This window comes from Podarcis liolepis (genome assembly GCF_965112155.1).
Source record: "Podarcis liolepis genome assembly, chromosome: 7".
NCBI classification, from domain to species: domain Eukaryota; kingdom Metazoa; phylum Chordata; class Lepidosauria; order Squamata; family Lacertidae; genus Podarcis; species Podarcis liolepis.
This window is the reverse complement of record NC_139561.1, coordinates 43,061,117-43,075,006: the sequence shown is the minus strand read 5'-3', so window position 1 is coordinate 43,075,006 and position 13,890 is coordinate 43,061,117. Positions and strand designations below refer to the sequence as shown.

The 13,890-nt window shown below is 46.2% G+C and overlaps 1 protein-coding gene across 5 annotated transcripts in view; it reads left to right on the top strand.

Moving 5' to 3' along the window:
* Positions 1–13,890, top strand: part of ACSF3 (acyl-CoA synthetase family member 3) — a 61,744-nt gene that overhangs the window by 16,277 nt on the left and 31,577 nt on the right. For all 5 annotated transcript variants that reach the window (XR_014528543.1, XM_083513677.1, XM_083513676.1 and 2 more), the window contains 3 exons: positions 479–633; positions 2,740–2,885; positions 8,046–8,158. Coding sequence is in view for 4 of the 5 variants with exons in the window: in XM_083513677.1 (XP_083369803.1) it covers positions 479–633; positions 2,740–2,885; positions 8,046–8,158 (414 nt within the window). In the remaining variant the exon portion in view is untranslated. The remainder of the gene's footprint in view (positions 1–478; positions 634–2,739; positions 2,886–8,045; positions 8,159–13,890) is intronic.

The window sequence follows — 13,890 nt, the reverse complement described above, 5'->3', positions numbered from 1 at the left end:
TGGCTATTTGTCATTCTCTGAGTTTGATCCCAAAAGAGCTTAGGTAGGGCTGATCAGGTTCTCCTCTCAGTGCAACTCACTCTGCTTCTGCCTGGTCCTTTTGAGTCCTCTTCTCAGCTACAGGGGGATGGAAAAAGCTTTCCTAACAGGCTGATACCCTATGGTGCCAGTGCTTCGCATGTGCCCTGGCTTCTGGTGCCTTTCCAGACCCAATCCAAAATGCCAATTTTATTTTTTAAAAAATATTTTATTAGATTTTCTTCCAACCATTAAAAAGTGAAAATCACCATAACAGAAACAATAACAAACACACACACAAAACTATATGCCAGTTTTAACCTTGAAAGCTCCAAATGACCTGGGGCAGGATTCCCACACATTCAACCGGGATAAAGGAGACATAGAGACCCTTGCAGGAAGCATTGTTTAGCTTTGTTGGGTTGCCTTTACAATTGGCTTTTCTGTGTCCTTGTTCCAGGTCTGGGAGGCATTTCTGAAACCCCAAGCTCCCCGGGTGAATGTCTTCATGGCAGTGCCCACCATTTATGCTAAGCTGATGGAGCACTATGACAAGCATTTCCGACAGCCTCACGTCCAAGATTTCATTCATGCTGTCTGCCGGGAAAATATCAGGTAGGTGGTCCTACCTGAGCCAAAGCCACAGCCATGTTTCCTCTCCCTCTTCCCCTGACTTGAATTTAGTTGCATAATGGTAACTTTTTATCCCTTCCTAGGTACCCACCCTATCCCAGAAATTGGCTAATTTATTCTATATTGAGAGGCTGGTACTGGTTTGTTGCAGTTGAAAGGAAGGCTCTCTGCATGTGCTTAAGGTCACCTCCAGCCCCTCTGAATGCACAGAGGACAATCAGCATCAACACATGCTCAAATCCCAGATTTGACGCTGATGGGTTCTGCCTTGAATTAAGCATGTAGGCCGTTCCTTCAGTTTAGCAAAGGCACACTACCATGGGCAAGGGGTCAGTTCCAACAGCAGGCAGATCACCTTGATTTCAAGTTGGAAAAGAGGGTGAAATCATGGGAGGAGATGTGCCGATTAGCAGACTCCTTTCTTCATCTCATTTTTTCCAATCTTAAATTCAGTTCTCCACATCTTTTTCAGTTTGTGATTTTTAAAAAAAATGTAGCATCATGAACATTCATCAGTGTTTTAGTAAGAATTTCTCATAATGTACACATTTCTATGCAATGCACATTTCTGCAGTGCTGTTTTCCCAAAATAATGCTATTTCCACTAATATATGGGGGGTTTTATCGACACTTTACCCCAGTATATACACTTTTGTACACATTACATGGCTGGAGAACTGCATTGCAAAATGCGGAAAAATGCAGATGTTTCAGTTCTCACGTACTGTTTAGGAAAGTGTGTATTAGGTAGATTTGCCTTTAAATGTGAACTAATTAAAATTCTTCCATGGCCCCTGCCAGGCACTTTCTGAGAGCTGTGGGAAAGGGTAGTCCAGGGACCCATGGAGCTGCTGTGCCAATTGCAGAATCTGATTTCCTAGATTCCAATGGGCACTTCTTTTGGCCCCCACTCTGAAGCTCCCCAAGGAGGTTTGCAATTGTGCAGTGAATTAAACTTCCCAACACAGATGATTTCCTTCTTTCGGAAGGAGGCTTTCAGAAGGCTGAACCAGGCACCTGGCAGGGGATACTTCATGGACAGGATATTCTGCTTCTGGGGCGGATGTTGAGCTACATGGTCGCCTTCCAATCTGGTGGCGCTGAGCCTATGATTCCGTACAGCTTGCCCTCCGAGAGACAAGAGCCAGGGATCCAGCTTATTCTCCAGGCTAACCTCCTACTATCTTGTTAAAAACCATCTGTCATGTCTCTGCTCTCGGTTTGGGTTCCAAGATGTAGATGCAAAGCCCTTTTTCTGTTCTGGCAGGTGCCCAACCCTCATCGTGCTGTCACCACTTTGCAGCAGCAAATGCCGCCCTGTTTTCTTCTCTGCTTGTGGGGCGATTGCCAGGGAACATCTTGCTCCAGGGCAAGACTGACCCTAGAGAGTAGCCTGTCCAGTACATTTTGCTTTCCTGGTGGCTGTCTCATGTAGGTGTTTTTTCTCAGTTACATTTTGTCCAGAGGCTGTTCCTGTGCTCACGGGGGACCAGCACTTCTTGCAACCTGTATTGCATTTGCAGGAAACCAGGTCCATTACTTAGTTACGCAGAAGTTTTGGGGGAAGGGCCCAAAGAGGCAAACATGGATATTCTAAACTGTAGGCCGAGATTCACATTTAAAACGTTAATATCACAGAATGCAAGCCAACTGATTTCCCATCCTGATCACCGCAGATCAATTCTTCAATTAACCAGCAGCCCACCACAGATCACTCCAGATCAGTTTCTCTTCATTTACCCCAACTTAATTTCCCAACAGATCCTGCTCCAAATCAATTCAATTCCTTTTCAATTACCCCCATTCATTATCTCTACCAAAGTCATCTTAAATTGTTTTTTTCTCACCACCCCCAGTTAATATCCTGCTCAGTTACCCACCCAGACATGTCCATCCTGCCTGAATCCATCCTAAGGTGTAAGGGAGTGGCAGCATGATGCTGAGTTCCCCTTTTCTAGGTAGTGCTGCTGAAAGCAGAATCCGGCAGGCCCTTGCACTTGGTTCTAAATAGATATTGAATGGCTGTGGCAATAATCCTGCTCTGCAGTTGTCAAGCATCTTAACTCTCGCTGGCATCCCTCCTTGCAGACTGATGGTGTCAGGGTCTGCAGCCCTCCCAGTCCCTATCCTGGAGAGGTGGAAGAGCATCACTGGGCACACGCTGTTGGAGAGATATGGGATGACGGAGGTTGGGATGGCGCTTTCAAACCCACTCCATGGCCCTCGTATCCCAGGTAAGAATCTAGCGAGGGCTGCAAGCTGTCCTACGATGATTAAAGTGCTTTAGGTGCTGTATGTTTGGAGAAAAAGGGGGAGGTGCTTTCAGATCAGGACTGTAAGAGTCTGTTTTGGGAGGTAAACCCTCGTCCCTTTAAATCCACAATTAAGGCTGCTACTCCTGTTTAAATGTGTATCTCAGGACTGGGAAAGCCTGTGGCTCACCTGATATTGTTGGACTCCAGCTCACATAATCCCTGACATATGAGCTGTGCTGTCTGGAGCCAACAGGAGTTGGAGTTCAACAGCATTGGAGGACCATAGGTTTCCCATCCTTGCAGTAGATGAACAGGCAAGAGACTGAGACTAAGCGACTTCTCCAAGGCCACACTGTGAGTCTGAGGCAGAGGTATGACCTCCCAGGTGCTCATTCAGCTCTCTCCCCATTGCATCTATCTGTCTATCTGTCTGTCTATATATCTATCTATCTATCTATCTATCTATCTATCTATCTATCATCTATTTTATTTACTTCTGGAGGCCCAGTTTAGATGGTGTGGAGGCCACAAACTTATAGGATAGCCCAGCCTCTCTCCCACAACCTGGTGTCCCGCCAGCTGTCTTGGAGTAAAACTCCATCAACGCCTGCCATCACAGCTGATCTGGCTGGTTCTGATGGGAGCTGTCGAAAGCACTAGTGGGCCACAAGGTTGGGGAAGGCTGGCCTGGCCTCTTGTATTGCTTATTCCCAGCTGGAGCAGAACTCTGTTGCCCCTTTAGACATAAGAACATAAGAAGAGCCCTGCTGATCTGGCTAATGACCCACAAGTGGGACCCAAGCTCAATAGCACTCCCCACCCCAGTGGTTTCAGCAAGTGGTATTCAGAAGCATACTACCTCCACCATGGAGGCAGAGCATAGCCGTCAGGGCTAGTAGCCATTGGCAGATTTCATGAATTTGTCAGATGGCTTTAAAAGAGGATTCAACAAATTTGGTAGCCATCACTGCCTCATTTGGGAGTGCATTCCGTAGTTTAACTATGTGCTGAGCTCTTTGGTTTTCCCGGAAAATTCAGCTTCATTGGATGTCCACAGGTTCTAGTGCTATGAGAGAAGGACAAAAACTTTTCTCTATCTGCTTTCTCCATGCCATGTATAATTTTTATATGCTTCTATAAGTTTTCCTCCTGCTCTTCTGTGAACTGAAAAACCTCAAATGCTGCAGCCCAGGCCAGCAAAACTCTCATCCTCAAACACATCTTCAGCTTATGTGTGCGGATATTGCTCCCCGGAGACTCTTTCAGCCACCGTGTCGTAGCAGACCCAAAGAACAGGGTTTCTTTAGAACTGCCCAGCGGAGGTGGCGAAAGGCAGCATCCTGGGCCCTGTGATTGCAGCTTTTCAGGCTTAAGGTGTTAAGCAGCAGTGGCACAATCAAAGTGCTCCAGCGCCATGACGCTCTTCCAGCGCTGTGTTCGGTAGCAGGATGCATGCCAAGAATCTCCCTAGAGACAAAGATGAAAAAGGAGCGAGATGCTGAGGTTGACACAACACAGACAAAAGAGAATAATTAGAACAACCAAAAGCTTCAGGACTGGACAGCTGGCACTGCGGGGTATGGAGTCGTCAGGCAGCATGAGAAAACGTATTGCCAAGTCAGTTCCCAGGGAGCCTCACCATGGGGGAAAATCTGCACAAGGCCGGACTTCTGAACTCCATACTAAAAGAACAACTCCAGTGAGTCTCTGTTTGGAAGGAGCATGAGCAGATAGAGGAGGCGCTCAAGGAAACCTGTGGCCTGTGCCCTTGAATAACCTCTCTCAGGAACCTGGCTGGCAACTGGGTGCCCAGATGTGTACAGGGTGTCTCATTCATTCCAAAGGCAGGTATACAGCTCTGCACATGCAAAGGAATGTTCCCCACAGATCTGCTTTCTCTGTTGGAATGACAGGGGAAGCTGTTGTGTGCAGGCAGATCTGCCTGTGTCTTCTGCTGCCAGGACTCATACCCCTGCCCAGTTTTTCACATGTAACATACATGTGCAATATATTTTTCATCCCAAGTTTATTTTAGAGTGCTGGCAAAATTGGGGGGTGGGTTTCCCCTCTCCTCCTGCCGCCTTTGCAATTTGCAGAGGCATTTACGCCCCAGCCTCCCTCTCCACTGCCTCCCAGTTGTCTCCGTTCCACCCTCCACCCCTAGCTCCAGGGACCATGTCCTGTCATCTGCAGAGCCCTGACACTTCTGTTCTCAAGGTGCTGAGATCTAAAAGTATAGGAGAGGTTCTGTCCAAAAGAAGAGGAGATGAAAGATTTGGAGATAAGCGCTTTGCTCGTACATGGTTAAAACCCTGCTTAAAATGCTTCTGTTTTCTGCAGTGTGCACACACTCTTTCTCTCTCTCCTCCTCTCTCTCTCTTATCCCCCCGGTGTTGTTACTGTGAAGGGAGATGAATAATTCATGGCCAGCGAATGCCTCACTGGGCCTAATCACCACTTTAATTGGAGGTTTAGATCAGAGGCGGCTAATAGCTCCTACAGCGGGGACTCCATAGATTGTTGACAGGGAGAGTGCTGAGAGCCTTATCGTTGGCCTGTTTCAATTCTCCGAGGACACCACCACACATAACAGCATCCAGGTCCCCTGATACCAAAGGACACAGACCGCAGGGCCAATTAAATTTATCAGGGAAGAACTGACAACTAACTTAAACAGGGGTGGGGGGAGAACTGGTGGAGGGCTAATAGGGTTGCTCCCTTCTCTGACGGCTGCCTGTCTTGGGTTGCCGGGGCTGATGCTTAGCTTGGCAGGCAGCTTGCCAAAAGTCCAGGAGCTCACAAACTAAAAGGGGACAGGCGCAGAGACCTCTCCCCTGGTTATATGGTGAGATTCCGGGCAAGAATCAGAAGAGGCCAAGGCTGCTTAAAAAACAACAACAACCAAAACATCTCTCCATCTGCATAGGATTGAATCTTCCTTTTTCTTCTTCCACTCCCACCCCCTGGCCATCTTTGCCTGGCATCACCGGGGAGCCGAATTGGACCCTCTGTTACCCATACAGACTTAATTTTTATATGTCACTCGGCCCCGAGGAGCGCGAGTCATTGTCTTTGCACGAAGACTTTAATTGCACTGTCGTGCTGGTATCGCTATAATTAACGTTGTCAGCGTTTCCCAGCCTTTTATAGACCTCTGCTTTCAAAGGTTTGTCATTTTGGGTTGGGAGGGGAGAAAAAACATAGACCCTTTCTGGAAAGAGTGCGATAAGTCAGCTCTCAGCGGGTAGCTTTTTCCTTTTAAAATATATCTATACATTGAGTTTATTTTGGCAATATAGGGACTGAATTAAAGTATGAGAGACTTGCGGTTGGTTTTCCTCTGCACGAGAGGGGGGATTGTTGCAGAGTCTGAGTACAGAGACCTCCCTATCTTTGCAATAATTAAATTGCTGTCATGTCTTCAGAATGCATGCAGTGGTTGTGAATCAGGCACACATGTACAGCTCACTCAGGAAGATGCACCATCCATTGTTTCCATCTTTTGTAAATTGGTGTTGGAGGAATCTCTGTCAAAACACTGCAGTGCCTTCATGTCCTGGGTGCGGGTGGCTGGAGTTCTTTCATTTCTGATTGATGTAGCAGCTTCAAAGCCAATTGTCAATAGGTTAGTCAAAGGGCAAGTTTGAAATGGTTGTTCTCTTCAGAGGCAGCCACAAAAAAAGCTGCTGTTGGGCCAGCACTCTCCACTCCAGTCTTCTGGATGCAACTGGTGACACCCCAATAGGGATGTTGGAGCTCACATTCTACCAGTTAGTTTCCGGGCTCAATACAGAGTGCTGGTTTGGGCCTTTAAAGTAGGGCTGCCATATGTCTGGACCTTCCCTGACATTACCGGGATTTCAAAGGTGGAATGGACTTTTGGGTGGGTGGGGGGATTTCTGAAAGGCGGCACTTTGTCCTGGATCTTAGGCAAGTTAATAGAAATATCACTCAACAATTTTGGGTTTTTAAAAAAAGATGGCAGCCCTATTTAAAGCCCTATGCAGCTCAGAATACAGTACCTCAAGGACTGCCTCTCCACATATGAACACCCTTCATTAGAGGGGCCCCCTTCGTGTGCCCCCCTCAAGGGAGGTACGAAGGATGGCCACCGGAACAGACCTTTTCAGTAGTACGTCCCCTCTCCTCCCTCTGTAGAATGCTTTCCCTAAGAAGACACACCTGACACCATCCCTGCCAGTCTTTTGACACCAAGCTAAAACCTTTTGGTATACTCAGGCCTTTGTCTGCTATGCTGGTGGTCATTTTTTAGTGAGGTGGGTAGGACTTGTCCTTATTATTATGTTACTGGATCGGAATTTGATTTTTTTGGTGTTTTGTTGATCATTTTAAATTTTTCAGATTTTTAAATTGCTTTTGTGTGTTGCCTTTTATCTTCTCAAGTTGCTTTGAGACTTTTTCTTTTGTATAAGGCAACTGATAAATGTTGGAATAATAATTCTGCTGGGCCCCTGCTAGTATGCAGTACCCTTGGTCCTTAGCTGCCTCTGCCTCTTGCTTGGTGCTCTCCCCTGTCACATCAGGGCTTTTGTGTCCCCACTGCATCCTCCCTCATGGTGTTGATGCAAGCTGGCATACTACTCTCCTCCGGCATCAGGGCTATCCTGCCTCTTCTCTGCATTGCATGACTTACAGGTGAAATGAGAAGTGTGTGGCCTTTCTCCTGCTGCTGTGCCTCTTGACTTTCCCAGCTCCAGCAGGGTTTCTCTGCACAGTTTGGGGCCCTCTGCAGCTTGCCTGCCCCTTTGTAACTGGACCTGTGCCCTGGACCCAGGGCTATGCTGCTGTACTACTTCCCAAATTCTGTGCCAAGAGAGCTACGCTGTGCCATCTGATTCAAATTAAAAAACCAAACTGGGCAAAAGCTGTTCAATATTTCTTTAATAGTAAACACTTAGGATGTTTTTTTTGTGTGTGTGTGTGTGAGCTTTTATGGAAAGCCACAGTTGAGAGAACTTTGAAAATGGATTTCCACTGGAACAAGGAAATGTTCTGCAAATGCCCTGATCTAAATAGCTCACATTTTGACCCATTGCTGTTAGCGGTTGGTGCTGGGCTTGGTGTCTGTCCAATTGCTCCACCCACCAGCTTTCAACTTCCTCTTTCTTTTCCCTCTAGGGTCGGTGGGGCTTCCACTGCCCGGAGTGCAAGTGCGCATAGCCTCAGAAAGCTCGCAAAAGGAAGGCCCTGCCTACACCATCCATGCTGAAGGCGATGAGAATGGCACAAAGGTATTAACAAACTTGTGCAGAGGACAGGAAGGGCAAAGAGGTTAGGAAAGGGTTATTTTCTCCTGTCCACTTTGGTCCCCTTGCCAGGAGGAGTGCCATATCACTGGTGCTACTTTGGGGGCAGTTGGTGTTTTCTTCTTTTTGTTAGGTGGAGAGGCAAACTCAACTTATGTTTCTGAGTAGGCCTAGGCCCCCTGAATGCATGTTGTGAATACAGGAAAGGGGCCATAGCTGAAAGCCAGAGCACCTGCTTTGCATGCAGAAAGCCTCCACTTCAGTTCTTGGTATCTCCAGTTAAAAAGTGGGTCAAGCAGGAGGTGATGGGAAAGGTTTATCTGCCTGAAACCCTAGAGAGCCACAGCCAGTCGGAGCTGACAGTACTCTGCTAGAAGGCGGCTTCCTCTGTTCCTATTATAATACTGATTCAAATGGTGAACCTCCAAAATGTGGTTTCTTGGTTCAACCCAACCTGGACAAATGCCAGCACATTCAGAAGACCAGCTGAGCACTCTAGAATCTACCAGGAAAGTTAACTCAGAGGAGCTTGGCCATGAAAGAAATGGTTGCATAAATCACTTATTTAGTCTTTGGCCTGGCATCCTCATCTATCATCTATCTATCTATCTAATACAAATAAAAACATTTTTCTAGTAAAGAAAGCCATACATGGCAGAACAAATTTCTACAAATTTAGCCAATGATTTTAATCTTTTATCTCTTTTGCAAGAAGGCAGTTTGGTCAATCATGCATTTCTCCAGGTCCACTTGTGCTGGAGGTTGTGCTGTGGGTGATTTCCAGACAGAAGCAGTGCTCATTCTAGCTGACATTAACAGGCTGCCCATTCCTCGCTTCGCTGCTGCTCCCCTCCCTAAACCTATCGATTGATTTTTTTTGCATTTTCTTTTTAAAGGCTGGAACCAAAATAAGTTATGCAAAGTGATGAAAATGTTTCTCTTTGAAAAAGTTGGGGTTCCTAGTTGTGGAATTCTCACTCTCTCCCCTTTCATTCTGCCCCTGTCAGCCACATCCATAAGAGGGCATTATCACTAACGCAACAACTTTATAATAGCAAGAGAAATCTTATTGCTATGCTACTGCTTGCCCAAAGCACAAGAAAATAACAGGTTTGGGGTTTGGTGCATTACAGAAAAGTAGGCACCTGGCAAATATATCTGCAAAGGAAAGTTCAAATTTGGATCAGAAGAAGCTGCCTTAGACCTGGTCAGACTCTGAAGGGTCCATCTAGTTCAGCACCATCAACTCTGACCAGCAGTGGCATTACAGTGTTTCAAACAGGGAGTCTGTCCCAACCCTACCTGGAGATGCCAGGGATTGAACCTGGGACCTCCTGCATGAAAAGCAGGTGCTCTGCTACTTCCCATGGCTCTTTCTCATAATTGGGACACCTGCAGAGAAATGGTCCAGTCCCTATTTGCTGCCTGAGGAGTGAAGGAACACCTGGAGCAGCATCCCAGATGATGATTTGAAATAGTGGATGGGCTCATGTGGTAGAAGGTGGTCCTTCAAAAATGTTATGAATAACCAGTTGTTGCTTAGAATACTTCCTTCCTCCACCTGAGGTTTTTTCTTTAGAACTCCAATGTTTGGACGTGGTCTAACTTACTTGAGCATTTGCTTCTGTAATTCCTGCCTCCAGTTTATGAGATCCCTAATTAAACCTGCCTCTCGAAAGAGAGATAGAGATAGAAAGTTTAACCCACAGGATTAAATTCCATGGACAAGATTCTTACAGTCATGTTAGAAAGTCGCACTTGGAAGTCCGAGAGCCGTGCAATAGTGTGCCAAAAGAGCTGATGTCATTTGCAAAGCTAGTTTCTGGCGCAGCCCAAAGATCAATAAGCTACTTAGCGGGAAGTTTGCTGGCGCTGCCTCTCTCTCCTTTCTCCCACTTTGCTTCATTAGAGAAACCTCACTCTGAACCTCGGCACCATCCACAGTTTCCGATTTGGCTTCAGCGGTTCTTTGGCTTCAGTGACTATTAACCTCCATCCCATACTTTTGCCCTTGATATACGCTTGAAGGAGGGCAAGGATCAGCATCAAGCCCCACTGCGCTGTTGCTAATAGTTCCTTTTAAAAGTATATTTTATGCGATATTATATATGATTGCGATTTAGTGCCTTTATAATACAAGTAAGAAAACTATAATGCACAAATTTCCAGAGCGGTAGCTGCATTAGTGTCTTGTAGCAAAAACACTCAGAGCTTTGTGGCACCTTTAAGATGACTATCTTTAACTCTTGAGAATGGTTCCCTGCCTCACTGAAGGTGTTAATATAATCATTTCAGCAATTATCACTGCTGTTGTAAAAGGTTACAAGTGTGCCTGTTTAACAGATATTTAAGCTTTAATTATCACTGGCTGTAATTTTTGCATCTCATTGCCATTCAGCTCCGGCCCTACCGTTTTCTCCTTTGTATACCTGCCAACTAAGATGTCATTTCATGTCTCCGACAAAGTGGTCTTGAGTCCACAAAACCTTATGCGGTAATAAATTTGTCAGCTTTTAAGGTGCCCAAGACTCTCTTGATTATAATACAGAAGCAGTGGGTGATAACTATTAGCCTGGAACCTGGTTTTTCCTCACACACATATATTTATATAAAGCATGGTTATTCAAAATGGTTTTATTCTATATATTAATGATGCCTGAACTGGTGGTGACTAGCCAGGGAAAGAGCTCTTGGAGTCATGGGAGATACGAAAATGTTGGCTCTGTGTACTGCAATTAAAAGTAGAAAAGGGCAACCAAAATGCTCAAGGGGATGGAGCAGCTCCCCTATGAGGAACATTTGGGACTTCTTAGATTAGAGAAAAGGTGAGTAGGAGGAAATTCCGCTGGGCATGGAGAAAGTGGACAGAGAAAACTTTTTCACCCTCTCTCAGTAAAATCCATAGACACCCAGCGAAGCAAAATGTTGGAAGATTCAGGACAGACAAAAGAAAGTACTTCATGCAATATATAGTCGAACTATGGAACTCACTCCTGCAGGAGGCAGTGATTGCCGCCAACTTGGATGGCTTTAAAAGAGGATTTGACACACTTCCATGGAAGATAAGCCCATGATAGGGCTGTGCTCTGCCTCCTATCACAGAGGCAGTACAGTCAAACCCCGCCCCCCATTTATACACGTTCAGTATGTGTGTGACTGCACACACGGACATCACACCGAACCCAGAAGTGATCTGAAAAGTCACATAAAGGGATGGAATAGAGCTGGGGCAGAACGGTGTGTTTGCAGGCCTCTTCAGTGGTGTTTCAAATATAAGTGATTTCACTGGCACGTGCGGTGCCTCTGAACATAGTAGTAGTAGTAATAATAATAATAATAATAATAATAATAATAATAATAATAATAATATTTATCCCTTCCCATCTGGCTGGGCTGCCCCAGCCACTCTGGGCGGCTTCCAACACATATAAACACGTAATAAAACATAACCCAGAACATTTGTGGTATGAAAAAGTACAGGATTTCAGCAGGTAATCACTAGTCATTCCCCAATTGGAAATGAAGTGGCATGACTGCTATGGAACTTTTGCAAACGGCATGACATATAACTGCCCTGGCCCCAGTACGATCGTGAGTGCAAATCATCGTGAACGCAAAATCACAATAAAAAGGACATCTGGAGGGGATCTCTAATTTTATCAGCATTGAGGGGCAGGAAAGGGTTACCCCCCCTTTCTTCTTTGTTGCTTAGCTCTGGATATTTCATCTTGCTTTGTTCACTGGGATGCATATTTCATAGGCTGTAGCTTCCCAGCTGGCAGGAGCTTGCAAACTCTTGGAGCATAGCGGGTATTGTCTGTCTGTTTGTTTGTTTATTTTTAAAGCCGCCCCCCCCAACTCCGCCACCACTCTCCCCCTCCCCTTAAAAAGGGGGAAAGAAAAGAAGCGCTTGCTTAGATCCAAGAGCCGAACTCTGAGCCTTGGCAGTGGGGCGCTGTCAGCAGATAAAACGGGCTCTGCAGCTGCATAGAAATGCCACGTCTCCTAACTGGGATATTTTTGAGAGTGAGCAGTTTTGTTGCTACAGGGGCTTCAGGAAGAGAGGAAGCAACATGTGACTAGATGAGTGGCGGAGCACACTCTTCCTGACTTTAATTCACGCCATCTCCCATTTTCAAAAAGAAGAAGAAGAAAGGGCCATGGAGCAGGTGACACCAAAGGCCTCTCTCTACCTGAGCCCCCGGAGAGCTGCTGTCAGTCAGAACAGACTGCACTGGCTTTGATCAGGGCTCGGGAACCCGTGGCCATCCAGATGTTGCAGGAACATAACTCTCATCATCCCTCACGACTAGCTGTGGAAGTTGGAGTCCATGTGGGGCGCAGGACCACACGTTATTCCCCGCCCCAACTGAGATGCACAAATAGTCTGACCTTACTTCCTACGTAGTTGGAGATGCTAGGATTGAACCAGTGGGGTGTAGTGGTTAGAGTATTGGACTGTTTTTAGGCTAGAACAGGGAAGGGGGAAAACAGTGCATGCCCCCTTGAACTTCTGGTGGAAAAGTTGGGATATACAGTGGTACCTCGGGTTACATACGCTTCAGGTTACATATACTTCAGGTTACAGACTCCGCTAACCCAGAAATAGTGCTTCAGGTTAAGAACTTTGCTTCAGGATGAGAACAGAAATCGTGCTCCGGCGGCGCGACAGCAGCAGGAGGCCCCATTAGCTAAAGTGGTGCTTCAGGTTAAGAACAGTTTCAAGTTACGAACGGACCTCCGGAACGAATTAAGTACTTAACCTGAGGTACCACTGTAATTGTAATATTAAATAAATAAAATCTGGGGCCTTTTGCATGCAAGGCAGGTGCTCCAGCTGTGGTCCCTCTGGGAAACTATGCCCTTCCAAGGAGCCCAGGTCTGCCACACCTCATATTGGACTCCATTGTTTTTTTTCAAGGCCAGTGCAAATGGATGCACCAAGATGCATCTTGAAGAGCTGCGCTGGAGCTGGATTAAATATTTAGCAAATTGTGAGTGCAGGGAATGTTTCCTTTCCAGTGGTGAGCTGGTTAGAAAGATTAGCAAAGTGGATTCCCCCCCCCCCCAATGAAAGGCTGCTGCGTTCTGCATTACTCAGCAGATGGCATTTCCCTTCAGGGGTGGATGGAGGAGAGAGTAGCAGCAGGCTGGTCCAGAGCCAAAACTTGGCCTTGTGCCCTCTGGGAGAGCCCATTTTCTGTGGGACTGGTGGTTTTGTGGATGCTAAGAAGGAGGCACCACAAATGATGCAGAAGGGTATTGTCTTTTTGATTGGCATAGGCCATTAGTTTTTCCAGTGTGTTTTTAGTGTATGATTTCATTCTGCTAACCTGCTCTGCTGTTTTTTGGGGGTGTTGCTGTATTTGGGATTTGTTTTTGTATGTTCATTTATGGCAGGGATTTTGAATCATAAGAAGCAGAAAGTGCATTTGCGGTCGCCTGATCCAACCCCCTGCTCAGTGCAGGATCTGCTACACAGGGTGCAACTATATAACTATATAACTATATAACTCCTGACAGGTAGCTTGTCCATCCTCTGCTTTAAGTTTTTCCTGTAAAGGAGAACTTAAAACCTCCTGAGGCAGGCAGTTCCACGGTCAGCTTTAAAAAAAACAAAACCCTAATGTTTAGCTCTGCTTCCTCTACAATTTTCCACTCAGCTGCTCTTGTTCTCTGGAGCAACAGGGCACAGGCCTGCTTCATCGTCTGCCCTT